The 21,701-nt window shown below is 52.5% G+C and overlaps 2 protein-coding genes and 1 long non-coding RNA gene across 5 annotated transcripts in view; 2 read left to right on the top strand and 1 right to left on the bottom strand.

Annotated features, from left to right (window-relative positions):
* RTF1 (RTF1 homolog, Paf1/RNA polymerase II complex component) overlaps positions 1-4,552 on the top strand; it is a 51,366-nt gene extending 46,814 nt beyond the window's left edge. The window contains exons 15-18 of the mRNA XM_045449975.1: positions 424-501; positions 979-1,074; positions 2,008-2,119; positions 2,376-4,552. Coding sequence (XP_045305931.1) covers positions 424-501; positions 979-1,074; positions 2,008-2,119; positions 2,376-2,482 — 393 coding nt within the window. The 3' untranslated portion in view covers positions 2,483-4,552. The remainder of the gene's footprint in view (positions 1-423; positions 502-978; positions 1,075-2,007; positions 2,120-2,375) is intronic.
* Positions 69-15,173, bottom strand: LOC123583128. 3 transcript variants are annotated; one of them, XR_006704742.1, is made up of 4 exons: positions 13,444-13,809; positions 11,863-12,965; positions 11,278-11,348; positions 69-424 (listed from the first exon to the last, which is right to left on the bottom strand). It is a non-coding gene; the product is annotated as an uncharacterized LOC123583128 (long non-coding RNA). The 3 variants fall into 3 exon arrangements; XR_006704743.1 differs by lacking the exons at positions 11,863-12,965; positions 13,444-13,809 and adding an exon at positions 14,483-15,173; XR_006704744.1 differs by lacking the exons at positions 11,863-12,965; positions 13,444-13,809 and adding an exon at positions 14,483-15,173 and having other exon boundaries at positions 69-291.
* On the top strand, positions 13,113-21,698 carry ITPKA (inositol-trisphosphate 3-kinase A). Its single transcript, XM_045449976.1, has 7 exons — positions 13,113-13,658; positions 19,601-19,697; positions 19,783-19,999; positions 20,131-20,335; positions 20,565-20,666; positions 20,924-20,995; positions 21,109-21,698. Exons 1-7 carry the CDS (start codon positions 13,170-13,172, stop codon positions 21,310-21,312), a joined length of 1,386 nt encoding a protein of 461 aa, XP_045305932.1. The 5' UTR covers positions 13,113-13,169; the 3' UTR covers positions 21,313-21,698.
* The last annotated feature ends 3 nt before the right edge of the window (positions 21,699-21,701 follow it).

The following is a 21,701-nucleotide window of genomic DNA, read 5'->3' as shown; positions in this document are numbered from 1 at the left end:
AAACAACTTTATTTGGATCACTGAAGACCATTTTAATTAATAAAATGATATGAAATCTTCTATATATCTTGCTCCAGTTAATTTTTTTAATTATTGAAGTAACATGTACTCTTCACATCCACGTGTTTGTGTGCACACATAGACCCATAAGACATTGATTTATAGTGAAAAGCAGCAGTCTTCTGCCCTTCTTATCCCTCCCCATCCCATAGATTCTGCTCCACAGGTGTTCGTCTTTCTCAGTTTCCAGTTTTGTTCTTTTGTTGTTGCTCCCATATCTGGTCTGGTGTTCTTGAAGAGAAGAGGATGATACATGACTTTGACTCTTTTAAGCTCTTGCAAAGACTGTTACGTATGTGTAAGCTAGGATAAGTGAAGACGGGGAAAGAGACGCAGTTCTGTAACGCGTGCTCTCTGTTTCAGGCTGAAAGTCACAACATGAAAAACCAACAGATGGATCCCTTTACCAGGCGGCAGTGCAAACCTACCATCGTTTCTAATGTGAGTGCCTAAAGAGGACGTTTTTAGTCAGGACCTAGATTCTAGGACATAAAATGAATTCCATTAGGAGATTAATAAGGAAGTTAAAAATAATGTTGTCTTAGTGGGATTTGCTTGCCTCAAAGTCTTGGGTCTGGCTATCTCTTTTTTTTTTTTTTTTTTTTTTTAATCTTGCTATAGGACATATAGGTAGTGAAAACCTGGCATGGATTTGTAGAAACGTCTGGACTAACCCCTCCTTTGGCAGGGTGGGTTTACCAATGTGGCAGACGTTAGGAATGTGTGGGCTGGGCCACCTAGGGCCAGGCTGGTCTGGGCTGGGCTTCAAAGCTTTCAATTGCCTCTTTTTTGCTGCCTTGAGGAAAACCCCACTGAGCTGCTGATGGGTCCACTGTGGTGCTTGTGATGTTAGTGGTGGTCGGCGGGTAGGACTGTGTGAGAGTTAAATCTCTAAAATAACTTGATTTTCTCTCTCAGTCCAGAGACCCGGCTGTTCAAGCTGCCATATTGGCCCAGCTGAATGCAAAATACGGTTCTGGAGTGTTACCAGATGCTCCAAAGGAAATGAGCAAGGCAAGTGCAGCACTGTCCTGTGGCCTAGACGCTTGGCTTCATTGGGGCCTGATCTCTCCCACCTGGAGGAACATAGCCTTTCACTTGCAGCCCTTTCCCCGTCCTGATTGTTTACAAATGTAATAAACAGCCACTGAATTTTAGCCAGACAACCTAAGTGCTAAACCCAACACCACTACTTAACTAAGGCCTTGATTACAGCTTTAGGCAACTGACATCTAGCCCTCTGAGCCACATTTTCTCCTATGTAAAATGGGGATAGTACTCTATATCCTGCTGCTCCGCAGGGTACTAGGAGGAACTGATGACACATAAGCATCAGACCGTTGTAAAGGTGAAAGCTCTTTGAAAACTAAATGTCAGGGGCACCTGGATGGCTCAGTTGGTTAAGCGTCCAAGTCTTGGTTTCGGCTCAGATCATGATGTAATGGTTCATGAGTTCAAGCCCTGAGTTGGGCTCCAGGCTCATAGTGTGGAGCCTGCTTGGGATTCTTTCTCCCCCTCTCTCTCTCTGCCCCTCTCACACTGGCTCGCTCTCTCAAAATAAATAAACTTTAAAGAAATTTTTAAAAAAAGAAAACTAGAATGTTAAGTAGAGAAACTGAAAATTTAGAAGCAGATTTTTGCCTAAGTTAGGTCTTTTCCTGTGGAGTCCACACTGTCCCAGGAATTCCTGAAACCTTGGGTCAGAAAGTAACTTATTGTCTTAAGCCCACCCTTTCTGCCCCACACCACAAACATGAGCCTTCCCTCTCCTCTTTCAGGCTTCAGAAAAGAAACCACCTTAATGGCCTCTCCTGTCCTCCCTCTGAGGGAAGGAATCAGAAAAGGGCCTTAGCATTTTTTTTTTTTTTTTTACTATTAGTGACCGCTGCTTCTTGAAGTCCTCTTGTGTTTATGCTTTTATAATTAGTTTTTCTCTTCACATTGCAGGGTCAGGGAAAGGATAAAGATTTGAATTCTAAGTCAGCCAGTGACCTCTCAGAAGATTTGTTCAAAGTACATGATTTCGATGTGAAGATTGATTTACAAGTTCCCAGCTCAGGTAGGTACAGGTGGGGGGAGTGGTGATGGCTGAGGACCAGATGGCAACATGGCTCTCTCGGTCAGTGGGGAGGCCTGATTTTAGGGAAAAAGTGCAGGTGTCTGCTCATCATTATTTATAGAGGCCAGAGTAAGCGGGGCTGTGGGCATGTTTTGAGAGGGAGCAGGGACAGTCAACCCGACTGGAAGGAGTGAAGCAGGAGACTCAAAGGACTTCGTCGGCGCCTCAGATGCCAATTTGCTCTTCTTTCCCACAGAGTCAAAGGCTTTGGCCATCACCTCCAAGGCTCCACCAGCCAAAGATGGGGCTCCAAGGAGATCTCTAAACTTGGAAGACTACAAAAAACGGCGAGGGCTTATTTGAGCGCACCCAGCCTGCTGCTTCTGACCCTGCATGCCCCATCACAGTGTCCCACCTTTCCTCTTTTCCTTTGATTTGCCCTCTTTGGGCTGGAGCAGCAGTAGAACTGGGAAGAGACTCTAAACTGCCAGTCATCTGTAATATAAACCATTTGCTGTATAGACCTCCCTTGTCTGCACCATCTCCCACCAACCCCCTAGGCCTCTCACCCAGTGTGGGCCTGGGCTCTCTTGGGTTTTATCCATGTCTTTAGATTTGTGTTTGCCTTTTTTTTTTTTTTTTTTTTTTTTTAAAAAAAACCAGCACAGTTCATTGGCCACTCTGCACACATTCAGTATTAGCGTGGAGCTGGGATTCTTGCTGTAGCCCCTGGGGGCGACAGCAGCAGCACTGGGCGGCCTCCTCCGCGGGCTGCCTTGGACCCAACCATTGAACATTTGGCACCGGACACTTGTGGAGGGAGTGGGGACTGGGCACCTGCAGCCCTCCTCCCTCTCTCCTCATCTTTCTCTTCTTTCCATCTCTGCAGAAGAGAGGTTTTCAAATCCAATTTAGTTTCCAAAAAGTGTACATTTGTGGGGAGGGAGGGGGGGCTGTTTGAGAGAGAGAGAGAGTGTGTGTGTGTGTGTGTGTACGTACGTACGTGTGTGTTTGTGTGTGTCTGTAAGTGCGTGGATTTTTTTATCATTTTTTTAAAATGCAGTACTCTTTGTATCGGTCTGTCATGGGTCTATAGCTGTTTCAGATTTTTTTCAGCTGTACATGAGCATCTGAAACTGCAAGAAAGAAACTCATTAAATGTGATTCTTCTTACTAAACAGGCCTGACTGCTGTAGCTGTGTAACATACCCTCCCCCACATCTTCCCCCCCCTCCCACCTCCCCCACCTCAGAGAAAACACCCCAGTTTGCCCCCTGCCCTGTAGGCTGTGTCCTGGCAGGTGGGAGGGAAGCCCACGGCCAGGTAGCAGAGAAGGCAGTGCAGGTGTCTTGCTCAACCCATGGGTACAGCCTACAGCTTCTCGGCTGAACATAGAGTGTCTTTTTCCCACCCCATGTTCTTGTCTCTTCCTAGTGATTCTGTTTTGCTCTTTCGGAAAGAATAATGTTTTGTTTTTTAAGAGAAAGTATTCAACGTGAATGTGGAGAGAACGAACACAAAAAGATTTAGGTTGCAAATGTTACAAGCATGTGCAGTTTTGTGTGTGTGTATACATATATATATGGTAAGCATATATATTGTTGTGCAGCTAGGGTGAGGCCAGCAAAGAAGTGTGTATGTCTTTATGAAATGTTTGAAAAGAGATAAGCTGACTGCTTGATAATCATTCTCAGGTGTAAAGCTCCAAGTGTAAATAAAAGTGGCATTTAACAAATCTTTTCAGAACAAAGTACAGCTGACTATATATACCAAGAACTAAGCTAAAGAAACAGCTGAGAGCTGCTGAGTCCCACAAGAGGGAGAGGAATTTAGAAGCTCTGCTTTGTACTTCATCACCCTACTTTTCTGTAAGGAAGTGGGATGATGGGAAATCATGGACTTACATTGTATTTAAACATACAAAATGAACTTGGTGACTCTTCTGGGTTTAGTAGAGCCTCGGTGTTGCTTTAACTTAGTTTACACTTTTTTTATTTTAAAAAAACAGCAATGGATGGTTTTTTAAAAGTATTGTGACTGTAAAATTGGTAAACTGTGACTGTAACATAGCTCTGTGGTAGCTGTGACGCAGTTCGGTTGGGCTAAGGTGGGCAATGGACTCATTAAAATCATATATACTTGAATAGTCCATTGACCGAAACCCTTTATAGACTGTTGTGTAAATGTGGAATCACAGACTGCTAAACATTGCCCAGACTCCGGCAGAGCCCTGGAAGCTGCTGGGACCTCTCCTATCATGACAAACCTGGACTGTTTTTTCTTTCTGGTTTTAAAAGACATGAAATTATAGAATCCATATAATTTGCTGGAGTCATTCTGATCCACCATGTAGATCTGTATTTAGTATCATTTGGATTTGGAGAAGTGTCGATTACATTATGGCTGTGTAATAAAATTTTTATTAAAACTGCATCACACTGTAGCCACTTTGCCACTACCTCCCCACACACAGCTGCCAAAAGTTTCGTTCTGAGATGCCAAAACACAGCGAGGAGAGAAGCCAACCAATTTATCACCTGAGTCGTCTCCTTGGTGATTGGAATCAGGACTGAGAATTTGTCTCCAATCTCCACTGAGGCAGGGCCTCTGAACCAAGATCTTGACCAGGCAGAAGATGTTGGCTTTATTACACACCCCTCCTCCACAGCCCCCACACCCCCACCCCCAGCTGGGCTTCTTGGCTGTTCACTTGAGGTATTTCTTATGCTGGGGAGTTGCTGCCATGGCTCCCTACTCCACACCTCCCCCACTCCATGTGGTTTCAGTGTTGAAGGGTGCGGCACCTAAGGCTGTTTAACACATTTTTCACTTCCTTCCAAGAGGCAAAAAGGCCAATGTCCATATGCCTGGCTCATGATGTATAGGTCTGTTTGTCTGTCTCGCTTCTGACAGGTGCAGGGAAAGTCTGCCTGCAACTTCCCTTCAGAAAGAATGCTTTTGTTCTGTTTCTGTGAAGTCCCGAGCTGTCACTCAAACTGTACAGATAATTGTAAATAAACTTTACACCCTGTTTTAACAAGGGGATCGGAATTCATCCAAGGATTGCATCCTCAGTGGCAACTCTCCAAGTCATGTTTTCAAAGTCCAAGAAAGCCTCTCTTTTGCTTGGTTTCCCTCCTTCCCCTTCTCTTAGCCTAACACCCCCCAAAAGTGAAAGTGACTGCTTTCAACTCTTTAGCAACCTGGTTACCCAGAAGCTTCTCTAGTATGGTAGTTGTCTACAGCCAGGGAGCCCTCCACTTGGCCTGGTTTACTTCCTATCTTGGAAGATACCAGCAACCTTTAACAGAACTAGGTAGGGCCCTGATAACACTGCCTGGCCCTAGTGAGAGGCTGGTGCTTCCAAGCTTTCAGTTGGCCTTTGCTATGCTGTCTCCTGCCTATCATGAGTGTGCAGAGGGAACCCAGGGACTGGTGACCATGGAGAAAATCCTGATAGCCTTTCATCGATCCCCCAAGCTAGGGAGATCTGGAACGCCTCCACTCCCCCATTCGCTGAGGATGTGTCTCAAAACTTTCTGACCATGCTTTAGGAAGCAAAATCCTGGATCATCTATTTCCCTTTATAGATGGGAAGGTGTGAGGTGACAATGATAGGATCCCAGTCCAAGCCTGCCTCTGGTATTGGGAGAGGTGGGTCCTTAGGACTTGCCCAGCAGCTGTGCCCAATGAGGTTTTCTCCCAACTCATCAACACTCCCGCTACCTGAGTGCTGGCAGCAGTGGGCTAGCTAGGCCCTAGGGAGCAGGGATTCTGAGCAGAAAACAGCCCTATCTGCGTCTCCCAGGATGCAGTGCCTTGGGGCAGGCATACCTGAGGGCAGAAAGGAAGCTGCCATAGGCAGAGAGATGTGGAAGGGCAAGAGGTGCAGGGTCAGTCAACTTCATCTTCTGGCCTTGGTGTGGGCAGCTTTCCTTGGGTAATCCTGGGTGGCAGTGTCCAGCACCTCTTGGGAACTAGGAAACCATCAACCCCCAGCATGGAGTTTTTGCGTGGCTTCACTGACCACTGAGGTCCTCTGAGCTCCCTTGAGGAGGAAAGTGTTGGGGAGCTGGAGGGAACAGCAGCACTAAAAGAGGGCCAAGGGGTAGCCTGCCTTCTCTGCAGGGTTCCCCAGTCCAGCCCCAGTCCTGGCTGAGCAGAACCTGGAGCTGGAGTTTCTTGGCTCTGCGTGGGGGCTCAGCTACCGCAGCATAGGCACATCTAGGGATTCCAGATGGTGCTCTGGACCCAAAGGAGAGCCAGGAGCCACAGGACACTGCAGGCTCAGTACAGGGTTCATATCCCTGCTCTGCCACTTACTACCTAGGCCTGAGCTAGTTAACTCCTCTGAGCCACAAACCTCCCATCTTTACAACTAAGATCTGTCAGAGTGGTCTTAAAGATTAAGTGTACCTTTCCCCAGAAGGGGTTCAATAATGCTGCTGTTAGAGCAGAGGCCACTGTTCTTGGGAGGAGAGACTTCAGGGGCAGAGTGGCGGGGGCGGGGGGTTGGGATAGTGTGGGCAGTGAGTTGAGGGACAAGGTGGAAGCTGTAGGAAACCAGGCAGAGTGGGGGGCAGCGGAGCCTCCAGAAGCTGAAGCACTTAGTTCAGGAACTCCTGGCAGCAACCACCTCCAGGGTCAAGAAATTTTGCTTTCAGGTTGAGATTACGAGCGTGGGCACTGGAGCTGGTCTGGGGAAAGTCCAGGGAAGCAGAGCTGCTTTTTGGCCTGCCCTTGCTACTTATGTTCTCTCCAGAATGGACAGTCTGAAAGTGGCTCAGAAGACTCCCACCTCACCACCACCCCAGCAATCTCAAAGATTGTGGGCTTGACCTACTCACCACCACCAAGAGTAATTAAAACATACAAGCAGTACCAAACTGGAAAATATGTGTAAAGATGACTAAGAAAATGTTCTGATCTTTCCCACAAGGACTATCTCGATACCTTCTTTAAAATATCAAAGGAATTTTTTTTCTTTTTCAGCTGTCAGTGACCCTGGTTTGAAAAGTGCATGCAGAACAGACACATGAAAAGATGCTCAACATTGCTCATCGCATCATCAGGGAAATACAAATCAAAATCACATTGAGATACCTCACACTGGTCATAGTGGCTAAAATTAACAACTCAGGAAGCAACAGATGTTGGCAAGGGTGTGGAGAAAGGGGAACCCTCTTGCACTTTGGCGGGAATGCAAACTGGTGCAGCCCCTCTGGAAAACAGTGTAGAGGTTCCTCAAAAACAACAACAAAAAAAAAAAAAATTAAAAATAGAACTACGCTACGGCCCAGCAATAGCACTACTAGAAATTTATCCAAAGGATACAGGAGTGCTGATTCATATGGGCACAAGTATCCCAAAGTTTATAGCAGTGCTATCAACAATAGCCACATTATGGAAAGAGCCCAAATGTCCATCAACTGATGAATGGATAAAGAAGATGTGGTATGTATATATACATACATACACACAATGGAATACTACCCCTGATGAAAAAGAATGAGATCTTGCCATTTGCAACAATGTGGATAGAACTGAAGTGTATTTTGTTAAGTGAAATAAGTCAGAGAAAGACAGATACATGTTTCCACTCATATGTGGAATTTGAGAAACTTAACTGAAGACCATAGGGGAAGGGAAGGAAAAATAAGTTAACAAACAGAGAGGGAGGCAAACCATAAGACACTCTTAAATACAGAGAATAAACCGAGGGTTGATGGGTGGAAGAGGTGGGGGGGAGGCTAGGAAAATGGGTGATGGGCATTGAGGAGGGCACTTGTTGGGATGAGCACTGGGTGTTGTATGTAAGTGATGAATCACAGGAATCTATTCCCGAAGCCAAGACTACACTGTATACACTGTATGTTAGTTAACTTGACAATAAACTATTAAAAAAGAAACAAAAAAAGTGTAGGCAGAGACCAGGTCTTGCTCAGCCGCAGACACATTCACCTCTCACCTGGAATGCACTGGTCTATCTCCACTGATTTTCCTTGGAGAACACCTCCTCACCCTACAGAGCTCAGCTGAAAGGTCACCTCCTCCTGGAAGCCTTCCTTGATCTCCCCTCCCAATCTGGTTTGGGAGCACCTTCTACTGGCTCTCCGTAGAGCAGCACTCACCAGGTAATGTAGAGCAGCACTCACCAGGTAATAATTTATGAGTCCCCACCCTGAGCCTGTTAGCTACTTGGGTCTGCCGCATATCCGCAGCACCCAGCGCCACCTGGCACTTAGGTAACGCCCAGTAAATGTGGTGGAGGGAAGGGGGGCAAGCGGATGTCCAGCGGAGCCGACGCGTTCTGGGGCATTCGGTCCCACCTGTCCCTCCCATCCTGTCCCCGGACCGCAGCGCCCAGTCCTTTGGGGTCGACCAAAGGCAGCGAGAAACGCGGCTGCGGCAGGTAGGCCCGTTCACCCCAGGGCTAGTGTGCTGCCCAGCCCGGACGAGCCAACACCCTTGACTTGGGCTCGCCCACTGGGGCCGGCTGCCCGCACTTGCGCGCGCACCTCCAGCCGTGGACGCCAGCAGGATGCGCTTCCCGGCGACATCCCGAGTTTGGGAGCGGGGCCTCGGCTTTCAACACCCGCGTCTTGGGGCCTGCGCGCGACTTCCCGGTGGCTCTTTTTGTCCGGCCACCGGATGCCTTGTGGAGTCGGCCGCCTAGCACTAGGGGTGGAGGTCAGGCTGCAGAGAGGTCACCAATGGAATTAGGGGAGGCACCCACGCCCTCGGGCACAAGATTCAAGGAGGTGTCCTGGGGGGGACCTCGGGGACAGAGACCGGCCGACGGGCACCCACAGCATTCTCAGAGCAGTTCCTTCGACCGACCGGCACCCGCATCCCTGACCTCATATGCTCTCGGTCCCCTCTGCCTCCACTAGGCCGCAGGAGAGATCCTGCGGGTTCTGAGTTATGAAGAGAGGGAGGAGGGAGAACCACAGGAACACGGGCTCCTGGGAGGGATGGGAAACCTTGTTTCTGAAGTGTGTCAGGAGAGAAAATGTTCTTATTGCGCATACACAGGCACGGTGACACATTTTGTTTGTTTTAAACCAGAGTGATTCAGATGGTGAAGGGTCAGCAAAGGCTGCTGGATCCCCAGCCCTGTTAAACTAGCCTAGCTCGAAATCCCAGAATATTCCCATCAGGTCTATCCATAATGAGGTCAGAGATTGCATGGGGAAGGAAGAGAAACCTTCTCAAAGAAAAGGGTCTGGGGCTGTCAGGTGAAAACAGACATTCACTCCTCTTCCCAGGAGGAAGGAGACCTCCAATTCTAACCCCACCCTCAAGTTGCCATTGGCCCTGGCTTTGGCCAGCCCTCCAGCACCCTCTCTAGTTTGTTCTGGGCAGAGATGGGCCCCAGACTGAACAGGATGGGGAATGGTTGGGATGCATGGAGCTCCTGAAAGGGCAAGGTCTTAGTGACAGCCCCTTGGAAAAAGAGCCATGTAGCACCCTGGGGCCTGTTTTCTGATGGGTCCTTTCTGGTTTCCTTTCTCCAGAAGACAATGTAAAATGATACACCACCATTCCATATAATGAAGGGAGGTCATTATAGGAACTACTCCTTGTATCCTTTTCACCTAGCACAGTGCCTGGTTTGAGGAAACTGCTCAAGGGAAGTTTGTTTTCTCTGTGAATCAATGAATGGATCACAGGTATTGTCACAAAATATTGGAATCTTGGGGTCAGGAAGTCCCTTGGAGGACACCAGGTCTCACAGAGCACATCTAGGAGTTGTTACCCAGAATAAGAACCTGTATCACTTGGTCCAGAGGAAGATTTGCCACCACCCTGCCCCCGAAACACAGACATGCACACACTATAGAGGCTCTGCTTTCTCCGGGGAAGCTTTCAAGGTCCCTCACAGCAAAGGCAGTGCTCTGTCCTTTCTCCCTCAGGTGAAAGGGCCTGCCTGTGGCTCTTGGGAAGAAGAAATTAGTCCTGTGCCTGGCAGGGAATGGCGAGCAGTGACTTTACTCCTGCCCCTCAGGGTGGGGAGAGAGGGGTAGAGCTAAATAAGGCAGGTTGGGGAATGAAACCAAGCCTCCAGAAAACCCTCACCTCACACACCCTATTTTCCAGGCCTCCCCCTTTCCCAGCTTTGTGCCCACTGTCTTTACTGCCTAGGAGGGATGTAGCTCCCAGGCCTGATAAATCCCGAAAGCCATGGAGAGGAGTGAAGACTCAGACACTCTAGACAGAAGGCCTCAAGGGTACAGGAGGATCCCTGAACTGAGATGCCACAGAAGAAGAGAGATCAGTTTTCTCGTCAGACACATAGCTGGCCTTGTGAATAAAGCAGAGAGACGCACATGGCCTATCTCAGGTTAGCCACCTCATGTCCATCAAAACCTTGCAACATTCCTCTATGCCCCCGTTTCCCATTTTTGCAACACCCAAGAGGCCTTTCCTCCATCTATATAGTAGTCTGATTTTCTCCACAGCACTCTACGGGTAGCCATCTACTCACAGCTTCAAGAACTGTGGAAACTGAGGCACAAACAACATGATTCCAGGATTTGAAAGGTCATTCCTGGCTCAACTAAGACAACATGAGAGCCCCCTGACCTTGTCCCACTGCTATATCGGGACCCCTGGCTCTGCCCCAGTATGTGCCCCTATGCTTTCTGCCTGTAGTAGGTGGAGGCAGACTCTGCCTTCCTCAGATAAGGAACTAGAGACTGAACTATAAGATGCTAATAAAAGAAAGTATGCACGGCACAGGAATAGAAGTCAGTGGATCTAGCCAAGACTCTCTGGCTTTTCCACCAACTAGCTGTGTGGCCTTGTGCAAAGACTGTAACCTCCTGGGTTGAGCCATTTAACTCCTTTGTTACTTCTCCTGTGTTTTGAGGAGAACAGGATGCACCTAAAGGTCCTTCCCACTCTAAAAGTCTATGAAATTGGGGCCCCTGAGTGGCTCAGTTGGTTAAGCAGCTGCTGACTCTCGGTCATGATCTCATTGTTTGTGAGGTCAAGCCCTGCATTGGGCTTCGTGCTAACAGCAGGGAGCCTGCTTGGGATTCTCTCTCTTCCTCTCTCTCTGCTCCCTCCTCTCTCTAAATAAATAAATAAACATTTTCTAAAAAGTCTATGAAATTAGCTCTCATTTCAATACCCATTCCCAAGTTTGCCCTTACCTTTACACTGAGGGATACTTGGAAAATATGGCAAAGAGCTCTTCTTTGGATTCTGGGCTTAGGACAAGTGCCTAATAGAAGAAGAAAAAGAATTGCCCTTGAGTTTTCTCTTGGCAGCCAGCTCCTGGCGTACTTGTGCTTCCAACATTGTCATATATATATATATATATATATATATATATATATATATATATATATATCACAAACATTGACAGGTGCACAGTGCATGTTCCCTCCTCTCATTTCCCTCCCACCTTTTCAGTTCTGGCGAGTCCTTGTTGACTCTCCCCATCCTGGGTTTGCCCCCAGCCTGCCCCTACCCTGAGGGCAGTACCAGTCCCACCAGAGACCAAGGTAGCCCCGAAAGAGGGAAGTGAGTGCAGGAGACATGGCTTTTGAGCCATCAAGCTCTAGAGTACACCCTTCACACACACCCAGGCTCCTCTAGATCTCTGTGCCCAGAGAAAGTAGCCATATGATTTCCCAGGTTCTCTGAATAGTCAAACTCCTGTATTTCCTTCTTTCTCTCCTTCCCTTCCACTCATACTTCCACACTTTTACTTTCTTCATCAATTCCCCCAGGACCTTCTCCTTTTTGCTCTGCTGAAGCTTTCCATTTTCTCTCTCTGAACCCTCCTTTTGTCTCCTCCTGGGCCATCCTTGAATCTAGCTGAAGGGAGATGAGGGGAAGGAGAGCTTCTTTTGGTCTTCATCAGCATCAGAGGCAATCCCTCTGGGGCATCCTGCCCCACAGGGTCCCCAATAATCCTGAGGCACGAGGCACCTGAGGAGGGATCCTCCCCAGTGGCATTTTGGGGGAAGACAAGAAATGCTGTGAAATACAAACTCTACTTAAAGCAGCCCTGCAGTTCAGCCGACCACTAACTTGTGTAGTGGCCAAATACTGCACCACGATGCCACGGATGAGCCAGCGTCGTGGCTTTCTTCCCCTGTCACAGCCACAACTCTGGGTCAGGTGAGGTTTTCCTGAATTTACAAAGGGAAGAGACGTCAAAGATCACATCTAGAGTGTGATGAACCTGAGACTGGCTCTTCCTACCACCCACACTAAAACTATTCTCATATAGTATAGATTTTACATCTTTCATTTTATTTTATTCTCATAGCAATCCTGTGAGATAGACGACAACCCTGCGGAAAAGAATCAACAGTTCAAGGAGGTGAAATGACTTGCTTAGGATCACACAGCAGACTCCACGCTCCGAATTCCACAGAAAGAGGAGTCAGAAGGGCACAGCCCCCGCCAGCCAGTAGCCAAGGGATGCTGCCCAGGACTGCGCCAGGACTCGCCGCGAGATTCAGGCCCCGCCCCCCTGACCTTGTTCTCTGCCAGCTGACAAGTGGGGAGCTTGGGGGGAAGAAGCCTCAGGTCTTGCCCAGGACAGAGTCCCCACTTGGGCGCACGCCCTGGGGTGAGGCTTCCCCAGGAAGCTGATGGCCTTGCATTCCATGCTGAAGGAAAGCCCGGAGACCAGGAATCCTTGGCCCAGGATGGATCGTGGAAAGGAGCCGGAGGGACTGGGTAGAAGAGCGAGAGCAGGACCAGCTCCAAGGCAGTAGGGCCCGGGGGCGGAGCGACCCCTCCGGTCTCTTCGAGAGCGGGGACAGAGAGGCTGCGAAAGCCAGGCCCTGACTTTGTGTCCACGAGGTCTGAGCTTCCCGGTCACCTGGAGGAGCAACAGGGAGCCCTTGAAGGCCCGCGCTTTCTCTGAAAGTGAAAGGAGTGGGCGGGGGGCGCGGCCGAGGCGGGGCCCAGGCGGGCAGCCGCGCAGGCTCCGCCTCGGGGCAGTCTCGCGCCGGGGGCGCTGAGCGTCTCCAGTCCTCGCTGCGCCGCGGGCTGGTGGGCTTCGCTGAGGCTCGCGTGCGGGGAAATGACCCTGCCCGGGGGCCCGACGAGCATGGCGCGGCCGGGGGGCGCGGGGCCCTGCAGCCCAGGGTTGGAGCGGGCCCCGCGCCGGAGTGTCGGGGAGCTGCGCCTGCTCTTCGAGGCGCGCTGCGCGGCGGTCGCTGCCGCCGCCGCCGCAGGGGAGCCCCGGGCCCGCGGGGCCAAAAGGCGTGGGGGACAGGTCCCGAACGGGCTTCCGCGGGCTCCCCCTGCCCCGGTGATCCCACAGCTGACTGTGACAGCCGAGGAGCCGGACGTACCCCCGACCAGCCCGGGGCCACCGGAGCCGGAGGGTGGCTGGCTCCCGGCCGTGGGCTCCTCACACCTGCAGCAGCCGCGCCGCCTCTCCACCTCGTCGCTCTCCTCTACTGGCTCCTCGTCGCTGCCCGAGGACTCAGAGGACGATCTGCTGAGCGACAGCGAAAGCCGGAGCCGCGGCAACGTGCAGCTGGAAGCCAGCGAGGACGTGGGTCAGGTATGGGCCGCGGGGGCGGGGCCAGCGCGGGGCGCGGGGGCTGCGTGCGGCCGACCCAGCTCTGAGCTGGCTGAGCGCCGACTTCTGGGCTAAGCTCCCTCCGCCTGGGGTCCTGCTTAGCAGCAGCATGGGGTTCTCAAGGACGCGCTGGGCTGACCTCCCTCCTTGGCAGTTTTCACCCGGCTTCCACCTGCGGGTCGCTGCCCGGGCCCTGGGGCGTCTAAGAAAGAGAGGGAGGAGGAGTCTGAGACCGGTCGCGAGCACCGGGTAGGGCGGAGGTGGAGATCGTGACTTGCTGGCTGCGAAGTGGGGCTGAGGGATCGGAGGGGCTTGGTCTTGCCCCGCGAACTCTCGAAGAGAGAGGGGTGAAGGAGTCTCCCTCTCTCCCCACCCCCTCTCCCGCGCGGCGGCCCCACCCCCCGCCGTTGCCACGGTTTCCCTCTCCTGAGTGGGAGTGGAGAGGCGCTCCAGGCTCTGCTCGGGAACCGCCGCCGTCTGCTCCCGGCACCCGCACAAGATGTGGACGCAGAGAAGGGAGGGGCTTGGGGCTGGGGGCTCCGGTAGGGAGTGGGACGCAGCCCTCCCCGGGTTTCCTGCTCCTAAGGAAAGCCGGGAGGAGGTAAACTGAGGCTGAAAAGCGGGATCCGCCCGCTAGTCCCTACTCCGGTAACCTGGCTGTTCCGGTGCCAGGTTTGACCCTCAGATAACCCCGGCCAGGGTGCAGCGAAGTCATTCCCATGCCTGCCCCTCAGGGGTGTGCGGCGCCCGGGATAGCCATCTTGACCCCCTCGTTTTAACCAAGGCCAAATACTTTAAATAACTACCCGCGGTCAACGCGAAGGAGTTGCTCTAGATCCACGTTATGCAAGTGTCCCTGGAGTGGAGGGAGAGGCGAAGGGCGTCCCGCAGGCTCTGGTGGTTCCGAGCCTGCCCAGAAGGGCGGTGAGAGCGGCGGACACTGGGCGCGGTGGGGAGAGCCCTGAGGAGCGGCCTCTGCCTGCTGAACCCGGGCTTCGCCGCTCGTTCCTACTGGATGAGGCGGAGGAGACCCTGTAACGACTTGCAGTGGATCTGTGAATCAGTTACCCGCTGAGACGTACATTCTCCAGAAGGCAGCGTGGTTTGTAAGGTACAAGAGGGAAAAGTCTCATAGAGCAGGTACACACAAACGCGCACACACGCACACACACGCACACACCCCGCCGCAGTCAGGTGTAGGGTGCGGGGAGTCCCTCTCTCCTCCGCGGATGAAAAGGATACCCCTCCCTGATCCGTGATCATTCCTAGTACAACCCTGGCTCACAGAGGGATGCGGGTGCCATCGAGGAATCTCCAAAGCCGTGGAATGTGGGGCAGTGAGAGGACTCCTTTCCCACCTCCTCCGAAATCCGGAGCAGTAGTTCTGGGTGCACCGTTCCCCGGGTCAGATCTCTGACAGCTGAGAGGCGGGATCAGGAGAAAGGACGCCAGGACGCCAGGAGGGAAGCCTCCCCCCCACCCCCACCCCCACCCCCCGCCCCCGTTTCCCTCTTCCGCCTACAGTCGGAGGACGGCCCGGGGCCCAATCCTGCCTGCAACATAGGCACCCCGCCTGGGGTCAAGACTCCGAAGACCAGCTGCAGCTGTGCCCTAGGCGTCTTCGGCCGGCCTCTCCCTCGCCGAGCTTCGCCTTCTATCGGCGCAGCCAGGAGCTGGAGCAGATGGCCGCTGCGGGCCCTTACAGCTCCAAGGCTGCGTCTCCCAGGCCTTCCCAACCCCCAGCCCGCCGGGGCCTCCCCGAAGGCAAACAGCCACGGCGGCGGCAGATAAGCCAGTAGGTGTTGACAGAGGCTGCCTGCGCCCGCGTGGAAGGGCCAGGCGCGGACTTTGCCTCACGGCCGGTCGGGGAGCGGCACAGAGTGCCCGCCTAGGCTGCCTTCAGGGCTTCCCCGGTCAGGAAGCTGAGGCCATCGGTTGGCTGACGGTGAAGGATGCGCCGGGAGAAGGGTCCTGCAGCAGAGCTCGGGAGCTCCCAGCTTGCCAGGCCCTGACACTAGGGCATGGGTAGATAATGGTATAGCTGGAAGCAAGAGGCGGCCCTGAAAGTCTCCACTTTGCCTCTGCCTGACACATCTTTCCCCAGCTCCTAGGAGCACCACACAGCCTGCCCAGAGCCTGGAGCTGGGCTCCCGGCAGGGTACTATCCTGGGACTGGGCAGCCTGCCTCCTTCCTGGGGCCTTTCTTCTGGAAGAGGGAAAAGTCACGGGCAGAGAAACCCAGACAGATCAGGAGAGGAGTTGGGGGCCTATCCCCAAGAGCAGCCAGCATGACTGTCCTCTTAGGCCTTGCCTGCCTCTTAAAACAGTTTTGGGGTGTTGCTGTAGGGAGGGTATCTGGCTCCTGTTCATTTGGTTCTCCTCTTTCAGTGCTCTAGGATGGGTAAAGAGACCTTGATGCCATCCTGTCCTGGACCCAGAACTCCCACACTTCACTTTTCACTAATTATAGAGCAGAATTTAGGTTAACAGACTTCCTTTTTAAAAAGCAAATGCCCCTGGGAGGGTGAAATCGTGGGTCACTTATACCTTAGTGCAAATCATTTTATAAATTTAAACTGATTGCTCCCACCACCACCACCACCACCACCACCACCACCACCACCACCACAGGGAGTGCTGGTTTGATAGGGCAATGGGAACATGAGGAGGGGGTTGGGCTGGCAGAGTGCTTCAGCCCCAGACTGAATGGCTGGAGGTAGGCAGCCAGAGCCAGAGTCAGGAAGAATGGGGATGAGTATCTGGTGTGCTGTAAGAAGCAGGAGTCCTCAGGGCTTCCAAATGGAGCTTGGACAAAGGAGGGTGTGAGGCCAATGTCCAGCCAAACCCTTCCCAGAGAGAGATGGTCCCTGTCTAGCCCCAGGGGTGAGGATCAGAAGGTGCCCCTGTGACTTCCTCAAAGACTCTTTCACATAATCAGCTCTCCTGGTTTTTTTTGCCCCAAGATGCCCAGGCAGCCTATGGGTGTGAGTTGGTTTCCCAGACTTCTATGGAGGGTAGGCTGGGCCCAAGGTTGGGGCTTTGGCCCTGCTTCCAGCTAGAAATAACAAATCTGCTTTTTGATATCCATATAATAAAAGCCTTACCTGCTCAAAAATATCTTCCTTGCTGTTGTTCATGTGCCAAAATTCCCGCCCACCCACTAAAGAATGACTCTTCAGGAGCCTTTTTGAATACATGCATTTTTATCTGCATTATGTTCCCTGGAGGAGGCAGCTCCCTAAGATGGATGGTGGTGAGTTCATTGATACTTGCATAGACTCCTTCCATGTTTGACCATATCCCTCACTGGCAGGGGAGCTAAATTCTGTCCTACCAACCTCAGGAAGTGGCTGGGAGGGTTCAGATGAAACCCCCTTGTAACCTGCATGGCTGGAACCAGCCTTAGTTGCTGCTACTCTTGGCTGATATGATCCTCACAAAATTGGAGGAGAATAGGTGATGACCCCATTTTACCTCAGCTTGGAAGCAAATCAGTGCTGTGTTATCATGCATCAATCAAGTGACAGTAGCCCAGGACTGCAGGCACTAAATCTTCTTCTACTGGGCCCACCTCCCACCTTCCATCCCCACCCACTGCTCCCACAAAATCCCAGAAGAAGGGATGGTGTGGTTCTCCCATCTCACCTAACCCAGGGCTGGCTCCCTCTTCCCCTGGGGTGGCTACAGATCTAGATATACCCTCCAAGTCCATTCTGGCCCCACTGTCCCCAAGCTTCTGTCAGTAGGCCCCTAAAGCTGCCTGAAACCATCCCATTAAACCCATTCCTTTGGATGAAGACAGAGATGTCCAGCCAACAGAGAGGAGTTTGCAGGCAGATCTCAGTGTTTCCCCAGAGAGCAGACAGCCCACCTTGTGGCCGCAGATTGCTTCATCTTACACAAAGCTCTTTCTCATGCAGAGTCCCATTTGACCCCCAAAGGGAATTGGGGTGGTAGAATGGATTTTGGAAACTGATGGGGTAATTGGGACATGGGGGAGGAGGTTGGGCTGGTAGAGAACTTCAGCCAGAAGCCAGGAGGCTGGAGGCAGGGAGTGAGGGGATGTTAACTCCTCTGAGCCTTGATTTCCTTCTGTAAAATGGCAATAATGCTACCACCCCATGCTCTTGCTTTGCATGTGAGTGATTTGAAAATCATGAGTGGGAGAAGGGGGTATAGGACGGTGCCACTGAATACACATGGCGCATACATCTTCCTGGAATTTTACTTGAAGATTTGGAGGTGGGAGAGTTTTATAATAAAACTTGGATTTATTATGCAGCAGAATGCAAACCTTGCATGTATTTAAAGAGTAAAAAAAAGGAGTTTTGAAAGAGATGTCATGTTTCTAGTGGGCTGCTTCTGGCTACACCCCCAGATCCCTGGGGGTTGGACACGTGATCACACCCTAGTGTGCCATGTAGGGACTTCAGTAGGAAAGTAGGAGCAGTGCTTTCTGATGGAAGATGAGAAGCGCCTGGCAGGCAGTAGGCGGTCAGTAAATGGTGGCTCGTGTTATGGCAGCAGCTCTATCCTCCCAGAGGAAACAGGCTCACACAGATGAAATCCTCACTTTGGTTCACTCAGCTAAAAAGTGACAGAACGCATGATTCCAGTGCCCTGTCACTAACCCCTATCTCCTCCCCATGGGAAAGCAGCAGACTTCCCCTGTTTAGGCCAAGTTCTCCCTCTCCCTCTTGGAACTCTCTCTGATCAGGGAGGCTGTATTTCTGTGTTCCAGCCCTATAACTCCTGCAACACATATGCAACTCCTCTGACGCAAGTACCCCTACGAGGAGGCAGCAGACACACAGTTTGGATGAGCAAACCTGTGTACTTTAGAGGGTGGACACAGGGCTGATGAGTTTTGGGTGGGAAAAGGAAAGGTCCAGAGTATGAGCTGCTCTCTGAATTGGGTGGAGGCCAGAAGCCATGGTCATGAGGCAAGAAGCACACCAAAATCTACATTTCCTTCCCGGTTTCATCTAAAATGATAGGCTCTCAGTTCTGCATCCCATTTTCAAGGCTCAGGTTTCTGGGTCTAGATCAAGACCAAGGATGCCCCGAGCCTTGCCAACTGGTGAGGAGTGAAAAGGCATCAGGAATAGCAAGAGGGTCTCAGAGAGCCCTAAGCCATTCTTTTCCCAGGCCCTGCCAGGCTAGCCTCTCTGTCCTGGGCCTTTGCAAAAGTTTGTTTCCATGTTTGTCTCCCTAAATGAGAGTAACTAATGGTCCAAAGTGAACGAAACAAGAATCCAAATTTGTCCAGTTTCTGCTTCATGCCAAGGAATGGGGCTGGGGAGGATGGAGCCTGTCACACTCAAGCCTCATTTACTACTCATAACTACCCAGGGAGAGTGATTATTTCCCCATTTTACAGATGAAGAAACTGACACTCAGAGGCCTGTTTCTCAGCCCCCAGAATCTCCTGAGGCAATGTTAGAAATGCAAATTTTTGGCTCCACCCAGACCTACTTAGAATTTCCCCCTGGGGCAGACCTGAGCGTCTGCGTTTCTTAACCGGGGTGACCATCAGGTGATGTTCAAGCTCATGAAAGTTCTAAATCCTTGACAGAGCACTTTAGTAACCTGCCCACACAGCTCAGAGCAGCAGGAGTGGGGTGCAAACCTGAGCCCTTTGGCATTAAATTCAAGGCTGTTTTCAGCACAGTCCATAAGCTGGATATCTGCCATCACCCTGTGCCCATCTCAGTGTCCTCCACATAGGCTCACAATAAACTTTCCTTGAGTGAGTGACTGACTGACTGACTGACTGAGTGACTGAGTGAGTGACTGAGTGAGTGAGTGAACCGTGGGGCCCTAGCTACTTGCGGTGGGTTGGGGCAGGAGACCCTATTCCAAAGGAGGGAGGGCTTAAGCACTGCTGAGACGCCAACGTGCACGCTGGACCGTGTCGCTTTCAGAAAAGCCACTGGCAGAAGATCCGGACCATGGTGAATCTGCCCGTCATGAGCCCTTTCAAGAGGCGCTATGCCTGGGTGCAGCTGGCTGGGCACACGGGTGAGCACAGGGCAGGCGCCGGTGAGGTGGGTGGGTGTCTGGAGTAGGAAGGAACCAGGCAGCGCTAACTGGTGCCAGTCTGCAGGGAGTTTCAAGGCGGCTGGCACCAGCGGGCTGATCCTGAAGCGCAGCTCAGAGCCGGAGCGCTACTGCCTGGCGCGGCTCATGGCGGACGCGCTGCGCGGCTGCGTGCCCGCCTTCCACGGCGTGGTGGAGCGCGACGGCGAGAGCTACTTGCAGTTACAGGACCTGCTCGACGGCTTCGATGGGCCCTGCGTACTTGACTGCAAGATGGGCGTCAGGTACACGTGTCATGCCTGGCTGGGCGCGCACACAGGGAGGGGATGAGCGCTCTACCGGGTGCCCAAAGCCGCGCTGGACCGGGTCCAGGTGTGCGCCCTCTTATGCCCCGCCGCTGCCCGCGCCTCCGCAGGACTTACCTGGAAGAGGAGCTGACCAAAGCCCGCGAGCGGCCTAAGCTGCGGAAGGACATGTACAAGAAGATGCTGGCGGTAGACCCGGCGGCTCCTACCGAGGAGGAGCACGCGCAGCGCGCGGTCACCAAGCCACGCTACATGCAGTGGCGAGAAGGCATCAGTTCCAGCACCACACTGGGCTTCCGCATCGAAGGCATCAAGGTGGGCCAGTCCCGCTTCGCTTTGCAGAACCCTGTCCCTCCCTCAGCCCTAACCCCGCCGTGCGGTATCTGCCCTGTTGTTGACCCCCACCACGAGGCACCCTCTGGCGGCCTTTCTGCCGTCCCTGCAACTAACGTCCTGGGAGGTATTGCTGCTCTAGTCTGATCCTCTCCCCTTGAGCTGAGGAGAGACACGGGGACCCTGAGCCTTCCTGTCCCATCTCCTTCAGAAAGCTGATGGCTCCTGCAGCACCGACTTCAAGACGACACGAAGCCGGGAGCAGGTGATTCATGTCTTCGAGGAGTTTGTGCAAGGGGATGCGGAAGTGCTGGTGAGCGCCGGATCCTAGAACCCTGGGGTGTTGGGGAAACCTGAAAACGAGGGATGCCCCTAGGTCATCCGGTTTAGCTCCCTTGCCGTGACCCGCTCCCCACCCCCCCACATCGTAGCTTTTATCCCACCTGGGGGCCTGTGTCTTCCTCACCACGGTATTTGCCAAGCCAAGTATGCTTCGTGGCCCCTAATATTAGCAGAGGCTCAATTAGTGTTTAATTAATTTGCCTTCCTCTCCTACCCTGTTCTCTCCAGAGGAGGTATCTGAACCGCCTGCAGCAGATCCGGGACACCCTGGAGGTCTCTGAGTTCTTTAGGAGGCACGAGGTAAGAGGGGTAGGCTCAGGTGCGGGAGCTGTGGTCTGTGAGGGCTACAGCAGGATTTGGATGGGGGGCTTCTCCAGGAAAGGGCCGTGGCCTGACCATGTGGGGCTCGACAGGTGATCGGCAGTTCGCTGCTCTTCGTGCACGATCACTGCCATCGCGCCGGTGTGTGGCTCATTGACTTCGGCAAGACCACGCCCCTCCCCGACGGCCAGACCCTGGACCACCGGCGGCCCTGGGAGGAGGGCAACCGCGAGGACGGCTATTTGCTGGGGCTGGACAATCTCATTAGCATCCTGGCCAGCCTGGCTGAGAGATGAGGCTGGGCCCTGGTTCTGACAGATGGACCTGCGGCCACGTCCACACCATGCATGCAGCCAGAGACTGAAACCCTGCGGTGCCGGGAGGTTCACACGGTTCTGAAGGCCAAGTGCCAACCACCATGGGACGCACTGCACGAGCAGGGGGCTGTCTCCCATACAAGCCCCAGAGTTCCCAGAACCGATGGCACTAATTAACCCAGGGAGGGGGGGTAGGGAGGCTGGCTGGGACAATGGCCTCCTTCCTCAGCCCAGCTCTCTTGAGGGGGCTGCATATCTCTCTAGCGAGGCCAGATAATGAATTTTATTTCGCAGACACTAGATCTATTGGTCTAACCTCCCACACTACAATGGACAGCCTTTGCCAATAAAACTCAAAGACACCAGCT

Source organism: Leopardus geoffroyi, chromosome B3 (assembly GCF_018350155.1).
Source record: "Leopardus geoffroyi isolate Oge1 chromosome B3, O.geoffroyi_Oge1_pat1.0, whole genome shotgun sequence".
Taxonomy (NCBI): domain Eukaryota; kingdom Metazoa; phylum Chordata; class Mammalia; order Carnivora; family Felidae; genus Leopardus; species Leopardus geoffroyi.
This window is presented reverse-complemented; position numbering and strand designations above follow the sequence as displayed.